General features: G+C 35.5%; 1 protein-coding gene across 19 annotated transcripts in view; it reads right to left on the bottom strand.

The window, feature by feature from the left end:
- Positions 1–16,004, bottom strand: part of by (focal adhesion protein tensin) — a 449,419-nt gene that overhangs the window by 187,988 nt on the left and 245,427 nt on the right. For 5 of the 19 annotated variants that reach the window (XM_076414760.1, XM_076414754.1, XM_076414764.1 and 2 more), the window contains exon 2: positions 15,595–15,908. The exons of 12 other annotated variants lie outside the window; for them this stretch is intronic. In XM_076414760.1, coding sequence (XP_076270875.1) covers positions 15,595–15,657 — 63 coding nt within the window. In that variant the 5' untranslated portion in view covers positions 15,658–15,908. Of the gene's footprint in view, positions 1–15,594; positions 15,909–16,004 lie in introns of those variants that run through there. 2 more of the 19 variants (XM_076414752.1, XM_076414766.1) reach the window with 2 other exon arrangements.

The following is a 16,004-nucleotide window of genomic DNA, read 5'->3' as shown; positions in this document are numbered from 1 at the left end:
TCCCTTAAGATAATAATGTGCCCGAAGCATCCAATGCGTAACACAACAGAATCAAATATCTTCGCTTAACCAACATAGTCGCAAGACATCACGATTGAACGGGGAGTCGAGTAGAGGATGACGAGTAGATTTCCGTCTCCAACATCACTGAATCAATTGGAAGATGTTTTAATAAAAGAATGTGACAACAACCTAATTAATAGTCGGCTTGGTGGCGCAGTGATAAAGGCGGCAGTATGTTGCCGCAGTCGCGGATTCGCATCCGGCTGGGGCATGGTCGTAAATGTATGTTTGTGATTGTTTAATATTTGTAATTGTCCTAGTCAAGAGTGTAAAATCCGCCAAGGAAAATCATCCCAGTCAGGCCAGTAACCAGGCTGGGCAAGACCGGATGTCTTCTGGGATGATTTCTAAGTTGGTTACTCGCCAGTCAATAGACTTAATGCCGAGGACCATGGTTCGGAGCCCACGTTAAACTGTAGGTCCAGTCCAGATAAAATACTAGTTGGTAAAAGGAGACTTTAAAACATATTTAGAAAAAAACCTGCCGACTTGGTGGCGCACTGGTAAAGGCGATAAGACGATCCTCCTACTGTTGCGATAGCCGCGGGTTCCGATTTTGCTAGGGTATGGTCGTAAATATATGTTTGTGATTGTTTAAAATTTGTGATTGTTCTAGCCAAGAATGTAAAATCCGAGAAGACAAATGATCCCAGTCATGTCAGTAACCAGGCTGGGTAAGAACGGATGTCTTCTGGAATGATTTCTAAGTTGGTCACTCGCCAGTCGGTAGGCTTAATGCTGTGGACCATGGTTTGGAGCCCACGTTAAACTGTAGGTCCAGTCGAGATAAACCCATAGTTGGTAAAAGGAGACTTTAAAATATATTTACCTATACCTATATTTAATATATAAACCTAATTAATAAATAATTATTGTGTATATCTCATATTACTTTAGTGTTCATATTATGTTGTCTATCTACTACATTTCTTCAACAGTTTAACACGTATGTTTTAAAATCAGCTTATAATTTTAGGGTAAAATGATGTGGCTCGGTGAATGGAGGTAAATCGAAATGAAACAGTGGTGTTTACATGATGTGACCGTTATTTATTGACAATATAAAAAATGAGAAAAATACAAAGATAAAAAAGGATGGCAGCGGAGTTACCTGTTGATGAGGCTTGGGCAGTCGATGGTGGCACGTCTTAACCAAACGAGGGTTGAGCACTGAATGACCGAAATACCCTTCAATAATATCCCAGATAAACGCCTCGGGGTTGCCGCCAGCTATTCGGTGTCGGGTTCCAATTGGCACCCCGCCCGTGTTCAACATCTGGGATTATACTTCTGGGTATTTTGTAGACCGTTATTCCACGATGTAAAATTCGACATGCCTCAATTCGCTACAATACTCCCCTGCCAGAATTTTACATAAAATTACTTCAACAAAAATACAAAAATGTTTGCAAAAAATATCAAATACAAAAAAAAAACATATACCAAACAAAATGTGCTGTGTAAACTGGGCTTTGAAAAAATATGATAGTTCGAAACGGTTGTGATCTGGTACGGCTGTTGATATCTGCCGGTCCTACAGATACCGTTGCATCATCGTCGCTTTGGCACTTGAATGTGGTCCATCGACGACGTTGAAAACAAGCTATTCTTCAGACAGGGCTCCCGTAATCGACGCTGTGGGAGGATCGACTGTTCGACGACGTGGTAGCTTATTTTCTTCGACGACGAGACGTTAGCAATTCTGGTACTTCGGCGAAGACATAACGAGTCTACGGTGACTGCAATCGGTACCTAGCTTCTGGAGCTGCTCTGTGACTAATCCGTAGTCACATACGTTAGGTTAATTCATAAAAAACAAATAACGACGGTATCCGACCGAAGCTGCCCAAAGCCTTTCAAATCAAAATATCTGCCAGTATGACGGAGACGGCGAGCGAAGGAAGACATTATGATTTAAACATAGCGCCGAAAGAAATATTTAGCCGAGACGCTGATGATTAAGCAGTGACGTAAAAATATTCCAAAAGATTGTGAAATAAAAATTTTGACAAAAAAAAAATTTTAAAAAAATGAATTGGAAATAATGAAATTAATCGGAATAAAATGAAAATGAATCTTGAAGGTACAATTGAAAAGGAATCGAATTAAAAAATATTTAAAATTTTGAAACAAAAAAAAATATAACGGTCACGTAAAATACACCATTTTCTACGTACCCTCCATTCACGAGTCCAAACCCAATTTTGCGAAAGATCACGTCGGGGTCACCACTTTAGGGTAAAATGATGTGGCTCGGTGAATGGAGGTAAATCGAAATGAAACAGTGGTGTTTACATGATGTGACCGTTATTTATTGACAATATAAAAAATGAGAAAAATACAAAGATAAAAAAGGATGGCAGCGGAGTTACCTGTTGATGAGGCTTGGGCAGTCGATGGTGGCACGTCTTAACCAAACGAGGGTTGAGCACTGAATGACCGAAATACCCTTCAATAATATCCCAGATAAACGCCTCGGGGTTGCCGCCAGCTATTCGGTGTCGGGTTCCAATTGGCACCCCGCCCGTGTTCAACATCTGGGATTATACTTCTGGGTATTTTGTAGACCGTTATTCCACGATGTAAAATTCGACATGCCTCAATTCGCTACATAATTACTCAGGTTATTATTGAATCTACACTACCACATAATTCGCATTAGGAAAAATACCATTCCTATGTCAAGAGTGACGCAACTCTTTGATAACACTGAACTATGACACAAACTAGCTATACCAAAAAAAATATCGATATTTTTAATCGATATTTTTTGGCCGATGTATCGATTTTTCGAATTCGAATTTTAAACCGATATTTTATCAAAAAAATTAAATATATTTCTTTAACATTATAAAAAAAATCATTTCATTATTTATTATAAATCGTTTTAACTGGTTTAATTTTAAAGGTTTAGATTAGGTTAAAGTATTTTAGATTTAAATGTTTAGTATATTTTGGTACTGTTAAGGATTTTGTAAAGGTTTATAAAAATATTAATATATATTGCAGTAAACATCGATATATTTCTTCTCCGATATATTAATATTTTTTCACAAATATCGAAAACGATATACCGATAGGTTTTGTAATATCGATATATCGAAATATCGATATTTTTCGGAAAAACCTACCGCAGACACAAGAGATCCATTAAATTTTACATTATAAAATAAGTTTTGACAACTCATTAAAATTATCGATATTATGAAATGTTTGTAGTATTCTATCATTGATGATACTACTGATAATGCAGTTTGTTGAAAAATAACTTATTCAAGGTTTTCACAGTACAACATAAATTGATGTATAACAAAAATACTTCCACAATAAATCGAAGTTATCATTTTATGTAACAGTTGTAACCTAGACCTAAAAAAAAATATCACTAGATAAATGTATTTTTAAAGAAAATGTGTTATATATTTTATCTTTGAAAGTTATCGTTAAATACATATTATTTGATGTAAAAATATTTTAATAATTCTGTAAAAAACTGCGATTTTGACTAATACAACTGATTAGTGTAAATAATTTCACTAATTTATTGAATAAAACTATTTTATGACTGCATTGAGATAACAGGTAAATTAAAAAGTCCCCGACCTGACACATAGATGGCGCTACTAGAATTAAATCCATATGTTTTTAGCCCTAACCCTCAAAAGATGCGTGTATAAATTTGACAACTGTCAGATCATTAGTTTGTGAATTATAGCATTTTGAGTGAAGCAACTTTTGTTATTGTGCAAAAAATTGATAAAAAGGAATTTCGCGTGTTGATAAAAAGCTACTTTTTGAAGGGAAAAAATATAGTTGAAGCAAGAACTTGGCTTGATACCGAGTATCCGGACATTGTCTCAGGAAAATCAACCATTAAGGATTGGTATGCTAAGTTAGGACGTTGTGAACTGAGCACCGAAGACGGTGAACACAGTGGATGCTCAAAAGAGGTTGTTACCGACGAAAACATTAAAAAATTCCACAAAATGATTTTGAATGAGCGTAAACTGAAATTGAATGAAATAGCAGGCACTTTAAAGATATCAACTAAAGATGTACATCATACCGTTCACGAATATTTGGGTATGAGAAAGTTCTGTGCAAAGAAGGTGCCGCGCGAAATCACTTTCGATCAAAAAGAACGACGAGTTGATGATTCGGAGCAGTGCTTGAAGATGATCGAGTGTAATAAATCCGAGTTTTTGCGTCGATATGTGACAATACATGAAACATGGCTCCATCATTTCACTTCAAAGTCCAACCGACATACGGGTGGAATGCACACGAAGCTCCAAAGCATGTGAAACGAACTGAACAAATCTATATCATCAGTAGTTAGTAGTTAAAATAATATTGTAAATAGATAAATAGGTATAGGAATGTATTTAGCTAAATTGTGTATATATTATGGAATATAAGATACGTGTAATAGATAGGTTAAATAAGGTTTTTGTTTATTTTTATTTAGTTATTACTATGATTATTATGTACATATTTTATTTTAAAACGTTTATTTTGTGTTAAAAATCTAAGTTTGATTATTATTTACTTTTTAGTGAGTTTTTTATTTATTTTTTGAAGTCGGATCTATTTTTTTGTTAAGAATATTTTATCACTCGATAGTTCTCAACGCTAATTATTAAGTATAAAAATATATATTTAACTGATGCAATATATCAATCCTGAATAGTGACATTCACCTAGACCTGAAAATCTTATCACATCGACATCCGCAATTACAGTATCGCCCTCAGACGAAAGTATATACAAACATACTCCACGTGCTCTTGTTGACAACATCATCGAATTCTTCTGTGGCGTCTGGCATGGAGTGCATTTTATAAACAGGACAATCCAAAACCGTTGTGTATGCACTGCCTGACGTTCGCATATTCTTATCGTCGCCCGCAAACGGTGATGGATTCCGTGTTTGTGTTTATGTACAGGCTGTACATTGCAAACAAATCAGATATTCCCAGCCTTGTCGGACGGAAAGAGAAATGTTATTTGCTCAGTGATGTATTTATTGAATGGAATCGAGATGAATTGCAGATTTCGTTGCAACTTGACCCATGTTTGTATTATTCTTCTGTAGTTTGTTAATTGTTTATTTATGTTCGGTCTGAATAATATTGTACTCGAGATGAAGGAGGATTTTAAATAAACTGTGCTGTTTGAGAAGTTCGCAGAGCATCATCAAGTTGGTACTTAAAAAGCAAACTAAATGGCTTGTACACTAAATTATTTCCGATTTCTCGTCACATCGGCTCAGCAGTAACATTATAAACGCGCGTTTGTGCGTTTCCCTCGATTTCCCCCCCTTCCCCAAAACAGATCATGATTTGGTTCCAATAGGAAGTGCACTCTTTCGAATAATTAAAGAATTTTGAAAAAAATCGGCCCATATTTTATACTGTATATAATAGTATTTACTTTTTATGTCATACGCTAATTTCGGTGTTGAGCAAAAGATGGCGCCACGGGAAAAGAAACAATAAACAATTATATAAAATTAATGTATCTGAAGATCAAAACAATGACAGATCGAATTCTAGGCCGAAATTTTTATATTTCTATACGTACGTCTTTTCTATATTTCTATAAAATAAAATGGTTTATATATGTTTTATGTTTTTATATTTTTATATTTAAAATTCATATATATTATGTTATTTAGGGCGAATTTGTACCGAATTTTAGGGTAAATGATGTGGCTCGGTGAATGGAGGTAAATCGAAATGAAACAGTGGTGTTTACATGATGTGACCGTTATTTATTGACAATATAAAAAATGAGAAATATACAAAGATAAAAAGGATGGCAGCGGAGTTACCTGTTGACGAGGCTTGGGCAGTCGATGGTGGCACGTCTTAACCAAACGAGGGTTGAGCACTGAATGACCGATATACCCTTCAGTAATATCCCAGATAAACGTCTCGGGGTTGCCGCCAGCTATTCGGTGTCGGGTTCCAATTGGCACCCCGCCCGTGTTCAACATCTGGGATTATATTTCTGGGTATTTTGTAGACCGTTATTCCACGATGTAAAATTCGACATGCCTCAATTCGCTACAATACTCCCCTGCCAGAATTTTACATAAAATTAGAAACAAAATGTGCTGTGTAAACTGGGCTTTGAAAAAATATGATAGTTCGAACGGTTGTGGTTGGTACGGTTGCGATCTGGTACGGCTGTTGATATCTTCCGGTCCTACAGATACCGTTGCATCATCGTCGCTTTGGCACTTGAATGTGGTCCATCGACGACGTTGAAAACAAGCTATTCTTCAGACAGGGCTCCCGTAATCGACGCTGTGGGAGGATCGACTGTTCGACGACGTGGTAGCTTATTTTCTTCGACAACGAGACGTTAGCAATTCTGGTACCTCGGCGAAGACATGACGAGTCTACGGTGACTGCAATCGGTACCTAGCTTCTGGAGCTGCTCTGTGACTAATCCGTAGTCACATACGTTAGGTTAATTCAGAAAAAAAACAAATAACGACGGTATCCGACCGAAGCTGCCCAAAGCCTTTCAAATCAAAATATCTGCCATTATGACGGAGACGGCGAGTGAAGGAAGACATTATGATTTAAACATAGCGCCGAAAGAAATGTTTAGCCGAGACGCTGATGATTAAGCAGTGATGCAAAAACATTCCAAAAGATTGTGAAATAAAAATTTTGACAAAAAAAAAATTTTAAAAAATGAATTGGAAATAATGAAATTAATCGGAATAAAATGAAAATGAATCTAGAAGGTAAAATTGAAAAGGAATCGAATTAAAAATATTTAAAATTTTGAAACAAAAAAAAATATAACGGCCACGTAAAATACATACCAAACACTATGTTCCACGTACCCTCCATTCACGAGTCCAAACCCAATTTTCCGAAAGATCACGTCGGGGTCACCACTTTAGGGTAAATATGATGTGGCTCGGTGAATGGAGGTAAATCGAAATGAAACAGTGGTGTTTACATGATGTGACCGTTATTTATTGACAATATAAAAAATGAGAAATATACAAAGATAAAAAGGATGGCAGCGGAGTTACCTGTTGACGAGGCTTGGGCAGTCGATGGTGGCACGTCTTAACCAAACGAGGGTTGAGCACTGAATGCCCGAAATACCCTTCAGTAATATCCCAGATAAACGTCTCGGGGTTGCCGCCAGCTATTCGGTGTCGGGTTCCAATTGGCACCCCGCCCGTGTTCAACATCTGGGATTATATTTCTGGGTATTTTGTAGACCGTTATTCCACGATGTAAAATTCGACATGCCTCAATTCGCTACAGAATAAATCGTATTTGCGGGAAGTTTCACTTTTTTAACTTAATTTGAAGAAAAAGGCAGCTGAAAGTCATCGAATGCGGTGTGAAGTTTATAGCAATCATGCTCCATCGAATAATAAACATGTGAATACTGGTTTCGACGTTTTAAAAGTGATAATTTCGAGACAAAGAGTGTCCGGAACAGCTAAAACAATTTGAAGGCAGTACTCGATGAAACCATGAATGGAGATCGCTATGGACTACAGTTGATGCATTTGAGATGAGCACTGCGATATAAAGGACTGGAATATGAGCCAAAACACATCAATGCTATTCATGACAACGCACGCTTACATGTTGGAACACCGGTGAAAACATATTTGGAAATATTAAAATGCGAAGTGCTACCCCACCCGCCGTATTCTCCATACCTTGCTCCCTCTGACCTATTTTTAAGCCTAATAGTAATACAAACATGATTATTTACATATGACAATTTGAAAATAGGCCAACATGCCACCTTGTACTCTATACAATGCCGAATAAATCGCCCTGTTCTTGATTTACGTTCAATTTGCTAGTCCCAAGAGCCCGAGAATCGTATTCTAACATAATGAGGTGAACGAACGATAACCTCGAAAGTTCTCGTAACCCAATCGGCTTGATAAATTTTCTAATTCGATGTGGGCCCTCGCCATAATACCGAACAAATTGCGGGAAACACATTGGCCAACTGAACAAATCGGCTTTCGATTAAATATAGTTAGTTGGGTTCCGTAGAGAAGCTGATAAATAAGTTTCCGCGCTTTCAACTTACGTGCTAAATAATACCTTTCCTGGTTTAGTTAATATTACTCTTCGGGAGGGCTTTAACTCGCTCTAAAAGCTTTAATAAAATTAATGTTTATCAAACAATAGGAAAATAAGTAGTGCTGGGTATAATCGATATATGATTTGATTTTTAGGGTAAATGATGTGGCTCGGTGAATGGAGGTTTAACTAAATGAAACAGTGGTGTTTACATGATGTGACCGTTATTTATTGAAGTAATATAAAAATGTGAAAATTACAAATAATTAAACGGATGGCAACGGTGTTACCTGGTGACGAGGCTTGGGCAGTCGATGGTGGCACGTCTAAACCAAACGAGGGTTGAGCACTGAATGAAATTGAAATACCCTTCAATAACATCCCAGATAAACGTCTCGGGGTTGCCGCCAGCTATTGGTTATCGGGTCCTAGTTGGCGCTGCTGGCTCCCCGCCCGTGTTCAACATCTGGAATTATATTTCTGGGTATTTTGTAGAGCCTCAAGGTCGCTACAGATTATTTTAGTTAAAGTAATTTCGTTAATAAAAAGATGAGTCTTCAGTTGAAACTTTGTTGATAGAGGCATATCAAAAAGAAAAGAAAAGAACTGGAATTAAACTACAAAATTCAGACTTATTATTCCTACATAATAAGTTTCTGATGTACACACAGACACTAAAATCCATATAGGCCTACGGATTTCAGCTATAGGTTAATAGGTTCTGCGAAATTTGTTATCAACATAATGCAAGTATTTTAGAATAAATTATCCCTCCTCCTTTTACCAGCGAGGGTTTATCTGGAGTGGACCTACAACAGGAACAATTATTTACACCAAGACCTTCCATGAGGAAACACTCCGATACCAAAGCAGGGTATTTGTACTTATTAAATGAACTATTGATTTCTCAACACTTAGGTCTTGTAGGAAATGTTCGTCTTTCCGCTCGGTCGGAATGTGTGGCTGTCGATGCGATTGTTTGTCCGAACACTCACTACTATTTTTGAGGAAGGAATTTGCATGAGAACTAAAAACACTGGTTAAAGAAGTACTTGCTTATTTCGATTTAAATTCATACATGTGTTAGATGGGAGAATGGACAGTATATTAGGTTAGGTAGAGGAAGTACAGTAGCGCAGTGGAAGTGGTACTGTTACAAAGGGGTAGAGAAAGGAAAAGAGAGCGAGACGTCGTCGTGGTGGTCTTTTATAGTCGGGAACCGCATAGTACCAATCCACCAGCTTTGCCAACCTTTGAACTTGCTGTAGGTGAATGTGTGGTGGCCTAAAGGGTTGTAGCGATCGCTACAGCCTATAAGGTAAATAACTAAAATAATTGATAAAAGGTTTGAATAATAAATAGTTTTATAGTTGCATATTTTATTGCACTAATCGTTAAACATGTTAATATTTACCAGCAAGTTAAAATGTTTACTAAATTACTGTTAATAACTCGTAATTTCTTTTGCCACATGTGTTTCATCTAGGCAAATTATGCAATTAGCTTCACTTTATCTACAATTTAACTCTATTTTAATTAAACAATAAAATTATATAGAAAAATTGTATCAAATCGAGATCCTAATCAAGATGTTAATCGTTGATATTCCTTTATTTGTTTTACATAAAGGAAGCAGAGCAGCAGGACCTTGACATATGACCTTCCCTACTGTACTGATTTGAACCCTTCGGCTATTTAATGGATGCCAATCCCCTGCTAATCCATTAGTGGGAATCATCAGGTCTCGTTAAATTATCTTTAACGTCAATTTTCGCGTGTATGACCTACACGGCCGCATTACGAACCAATTTCTCAGTTTTGGTAAAGGCACGATGTCGATAAGATTAATCAGGCAGCTTGCTGACCCGACTGGGTTTATTACGCGACAGATTTTATACGTCAGTTGACTGAATAACGCTTCTAACAATAGAGTGATTACTTGATCTAATATATCAAGGCGTAATTAGCTTACCCAAGAAGTAAATTGTCAATTATAATTATTGGTTAATCTGCTACGAAGGAAAATAAAAAAGTATAGCTCAATAATAGTTTTCAGGGACAAATTAAATAAAACACTCCTGCAATATACCTTTGCTTTTGAGGTGTGTAAATTAAAAAAAAATATTTAAAAAAATTATAAGGGTATTAAAATGTTTTTTTTCATATTTTCAAAACTTAGTATTAGCCGGCTTGGTTGGCGCAGTGGTAAAAGCAACAGGACGGTCCTTCTACTGTTGAGAAGACGGTAAACGCAGTGGACGTCCAAAAGAGGTTGTTACCGACGAAAATATTTAAAAAATCCACAAAATGATCTTGAATGACTGTAAATTGAAATTGAAGGAAATAGCAGACTCTAAAGATATCAAATTAACGTATACATCATATCATTCACGAATATTTGGGTATGAGAAAGCTGTGTGCAAAATGGGTACAGCGCAAGCTCACTTTTTTGAAAGATAATCAAGCGTAATAAACCCGAGTTTTTGAGTCGATATGTGACAATGGATGAAACACGGCCCCATCATTTCACTCCGAAGTCCAATCGACAGCCATCCGAGTGGACTGCACACGATGAATCCGCTCCAAAGCGTGGGAAAATGCAACAGTCGGCTGGCAAGGTTATGGCGTCTGTATTTTGGGATGTGCATGGAATAATTTTCATTGACTACCTTGAAAAAGAAGGGACCATCAACAGCGACTATTTCATAGCGTTATTGGACCATTTGAAGGACGAAATTGGCGAAAAACGGCTGCATTTGAAGAAAAAGGAAGTGCTGCTTCCTCAAGACATAGCACCGTGTCAAAAGTTAGTGAAAACACAAAAATCATGACAAAAATCCATGAATTGGGCTTCGAATTGCTTCCTCGTCCACCGCATTCTCCAGATCTGGCACCCAGTGACTATTTCCTGTTCTCGGATCTCAAAATAACCCTCACTGAGAAGAAATTTTTGTTGAATGAAGGGTTGATCGCCGAAACTAAGGCCTATTTTGATGCCAAGGACAAATCGTACTACAAAAATGGTATCGAAAAGTTGGAGGGTCGCTATAATCGGTGTATTACCCTTGAAGGGAATTGTTTTGAATAAAAAAACTAATTTTGCCAAAAAAAATTGTTTTACTATGGTAGGCCGGGGACTTTTCAACTGACCTGTTAGAAAAATGAAATAAGTTTTTTGTTTATTTGTATTTAGTTATTAGTCTCATTTTATTTTAATCGCATTAGCATGGTACTTAATTGGATAGGATTAACTATCATATATTTAGTGCAATTAGAAGAAAAAATAAGATTCAACGAATACATAATTTAAACCCACTTCCTTTTCTTTAAGAACAAAGCTTGTTATCGAATCAAATATTTACATCTCATTCTCCAACTACTGGCATATTTACGATTCTGGCCTACATTCCCATTATTTCTCGACGTGGTACATCTATAATGTATTTTAGTTTCGTCATCAATCCGAACACCAATAAACTGTCAATAATTGAGAAATATGTCAGTCGATCTCACCGTCAGACATCCTCACGTTTGTTTACATGTCATCGATATAATTTCTCATGGCTTAGAGGTTACATCACCCCAAGGTTAGATTTATGTACGAATTAGTATTGCATGTCATTTAAAAAAAATGTTGTCAGTATTTATTTTGTCATGTGGGATAGTGAAATATCCAACTACTAACAAGTCAACTGAAAAGTCCCCGGTCTACCATAGTAAAACACATTTTTTTGGTAAAATTAGTTTGATTTTATTCAACATAATTCCCTTCAAGGGTGATACACTGATTATAGCGACCCTCCAACTTTTCGATACCATTTTTGTAGTACGATTTGTCCTTTGCTTCAAAATAGGCTTCAGTTCAGTCCTCACTCAGATTTATACACGCATCTTCTGAGGGTTAGGGCTAACTAAAAAACATAATGATTTAATTCTAGTAGCGTCATTTATGTGTCAGGCCGGGAACTTTTCAATTGACCTGCTATTACCAAAATAAAAATTTAAAATACTGATCAATCCGTTGTTTTACCTAGTTGTGCTATAGTTTTGTCGCGTTATTTGAATGTCACTATTTTACGTGGTACTTATAAGTAGAAAACTATTGTCTCAATTGATCAGAGCCGTCTTTAATCGTATAATCTAACAACTAAGCACTTATTTTTTTAAGAGTTTTAATGAAAAATGTGTGTCCTTTTTATCAATAAGCACCTATAGTTTAACAGTTTACAGGTTAAGCCTAGCGACTGGCGGGTGACCAACTTAGAAATCATCCCAGATGATATTCGATTTTATTCGGCCTGGTTACTGGCGTGACTGGGATCATTTTCCTTATCGGATTTCAAAAATTGTGTTGTATAATCACAAGTATTAAAACACTCACAAACATAAATTTACGACCATGTCCCAGGAGTATTCGAACCCGTGACCTTCACTACAGTAGGAGGAGCATCCTGTTGCCTTTACAACTGCGTCAACCAAGCCGGCTGCTAAAGATTTGTATCGGTATTAAAAATTAACTCTATCTCGTTAGTTAGTTGTAAAACATAGTGTAATATACTCAATTGTTGTAAACTATTTCTCAAAAACAGTTTTCTTCTTCCAATTATATGAAAACATAGGACTTTACAATTGCGACAATAATGTAATAGATGGCGCCATAGAAATCATCAAAGTAGTTAATATTATATAATGTTAATGATATATAGTGTATACCAGATTTTTCAATAAGTTTGTGGAGCTAAAAATGTGTTCCCGTTACACTATTACAGTTTGTTGTTATTAACAATTACGTGTCCATCATTAACAATACTGATTGTGTTTTAAATAAATATATGGTCATCATTTTATTCAAAACTTGGTCAATATATATATATATATCAGCGACCTTGAAAACATTTAAAAAAACATATAAAAATGCAAAATTATTCTATGGGTTACTATACGTAGTAGTCACTGATGTAGTTCGGCTATAACGAATGAAATAAAATAACAGAAACACTTTTTCTTATTTTATTGGAATTCACTGTTAAACATTTACTTAAGCTTCAAGGTTAAGGCGAATTTGCATGGTGTTAAAATTTATAATTAATGAACGGGTATAAATATAACCATTAACTAGCAAATTTTTTGTCTGGCATCGATAAAATGTGTTTGTACAACGTACATTTTATGATTTCTCTTTATTATTACTGTTAAGTTACCAACCACTATGTTCGTGGATGCAGTAAAGTTTCGCGAAAATTAGCGAATCATTCATATTTTCCACGATCTGATGGTGGAGGAGATTTTTCTAGGTTAAATTTACATGAACGTTGTGTACATAATATTGTATAAGCTATGTTAGGATCAACGAACTAATGTTTATGTTAGAACTAATAATTCAAGATATTCAGGAGAAAAAATTTTAATGAAAAAAAATATTTGAAGGAAAATATGATTAATACAATGATGATTAAGTTTACTGTGCTTTTGATATTGACCATGACCACTGTTTTTAATATCCTTCCTAGGTTTTTTAAAATATTAGCATTATTAAGTATATTCTTCCTTACTCATGTATTTAAACCTTACAACATTTGTTATATTTAAGACAATCGAAGTTTATTAAACAATGTTTTTTGATGTGGAAAATACAGTTAAAGTTAAGCAGCAAGAAACATTCAAAATGCTGAAGGATTAAGATGTTTACTATATAGTTTTGAAAAGCTGTAAATTAAAGTTTTTTATCTCATGGATTAACTTTCATCTATCGAAGTTTCGAAGTATAAGTAAAAAAACATATATTTAAACTAAAATCAACCAACCTAAAAACTGGGATCAGTATTTTAGCTACTACTACGAGGAGGTGTCAAAATTCGGTCAAAAATACGTAGTATCGGATGAGCATTGAAAACTATATTCATTTTAAATTCTTAAAAATGATGAATACTTTGAAAAGTTCAACGATTGATGAACTTTCAAAACAGAAAGGCACGAGAGAATAAACAGAAAGTCAGTGAAATATTTCTGATACTGTTTGATCTGAAAGGGCAGGATAAATGAGGTCAAATAAGTATACAATAGCCATTTTCTTTTGTGGTACAGTAGTTTTGTTTAAAGTGTCTGAGAAAATATGGATACAAGAAGAATTTTATTATTAATATTTTTGTTATTTTTGTTTTCTGTGAAGTATTCTGTCGTTCTTCACTTTCCGCGTGTGTCGACCCGGCTTGGTGGAACTTTTTCTTGTTTTCATAACTAAAGAACAATCAAAAAGAGAAGAGATTTCATCATGCGAATGCGATGAAAACTGATTCGTTAAAGGCACTGAATGATATCAAATTTGATGACTTCCAGGCGTGCTTCAAAAAGTGGAAAAAAGACTTAACAAAGTGACTCAAGAAAAACAATTCTAAAAATATGGAATAGAAACTATATTTAAAACGAAAATCCGCATTTAACAGGCCAATTGAAAAATCACCGGCCTACCATAGTAAAACGCATTTTTTTGGCAAAATTAGGTTTTTTTAGCAACCATTTTTGTAGTACGATTTGTCCTATGCTTCAAAATAGGCCTCAATTTTGGGGATCACCTCTTCATTCGATAAAAATTTCTTCCCAGTGAGCATTATTTTGATATCTGAGAACAGGAAATAGTCGCTGGTGGCCAAATCTGGAGCATACAGTGGATGAGGAAGCAACTCGAAGCCCAATTCATGGATTTTTGCCATCGTTTTCACTGACTTGAGACACGGTGCATTACCTTGGTGAAGCAGCACTTTCTTTTTCGTCAAATGCGGCTGTTTTTCAGCCATTTCTTCAAACGTTCCAATAACGCAATAACGCATTTACCTTGCCAGCTGACTGTTGCGTTTTCCCACGCTTTGGAGCGGATTTATCGTGTGCAGTCCACTCGGATGACTGTCGATTGGACTCTGGAGTGAAATGAGGAATGGAGTGAATCAGTCAAGTAATCAAGAGAATTGCAAGGGGGCATGAGGCAAGACTCCATTCTCATACTAATATTGAAATATTGCAACTTTTGGACACCACCAGAACAGGACACAGACTCAAAAGAATCAAACCATCTGATCTTGTGTAGTGTTGTGTAGTGAGGTGCATATATTAAAAAAGTCAGCAGTGATATGTATAAACATTATTTCACCAGAGACTGAGTTAGGGCCGATGGGTCCTCCTAGTTATATACCTAGATTTAAGTTATCATAAAGACAAATTGTAGGTTAGACGGAAATGACTAGTAACAATATATTAATTAAATAATAATAATATATGTATTAGTGAACTTGTTATTTGTGCAGTGAATACAATTGACATTTAGAATTACAAAGCATTTAGAATTAAATCTTATCATATCCATTATTTAATCTATTCGATAGTTTCAATTTTTAATTCAACGAACCTTGACAGTTTATACAAAAGAATGTAAAATATCAAAACAAAAATTTACCTCTCGTATATGCCAGAGTTCTTCAGCAGTAAGATCCTTCTTGGTGATCTTTTTCCTACCCATGTTCACCGTCTATCCTGATATTAAACACAGTATAGTTATAGCACTACATCAATATAGAAACATATTTTTTACACTTTCACTCCGTTATATCACGTCACTGTCGAATACATGGATCTGTTTTATATTGTTACTTGTTTGCCAAGAGATTGGACACGACGTTTTTCTTAAATCGCGAACATTTCAAGACAAAACTTAAAATGGATTTTATCAGTTTCGTTGTTTGTTTAACCTTGTCGGTGCTTAATGTGACCCTAAAATATTTTCGAGCATATTAATTAGATATACAGTATGTAAGTTTTAGTTTCGAATTTATAGTGTAAAATTGGTACAACTTTTCAATAACCAAC

This window comes from Rhynchophorus ferrugineus, unplaced genomic scaffold (assembly GCF_030347505.1).
Source record: "Rhynchophorus ferrugineus isolate W39M unplaced genomic scaffold, kcgeb_rfMv2 rfM9, whole genome shotgun sequence".
Lineage (NCBI taxonomy): Eukaryota > Metazoa > Arthropoda > Insecta > Coleoptera > Curculionidae > Rhynchophorus > Rhynchophorus ferrugineus.
This window is presented reverse-complemented; position numbering and strand designations above follow the sequence as displayed.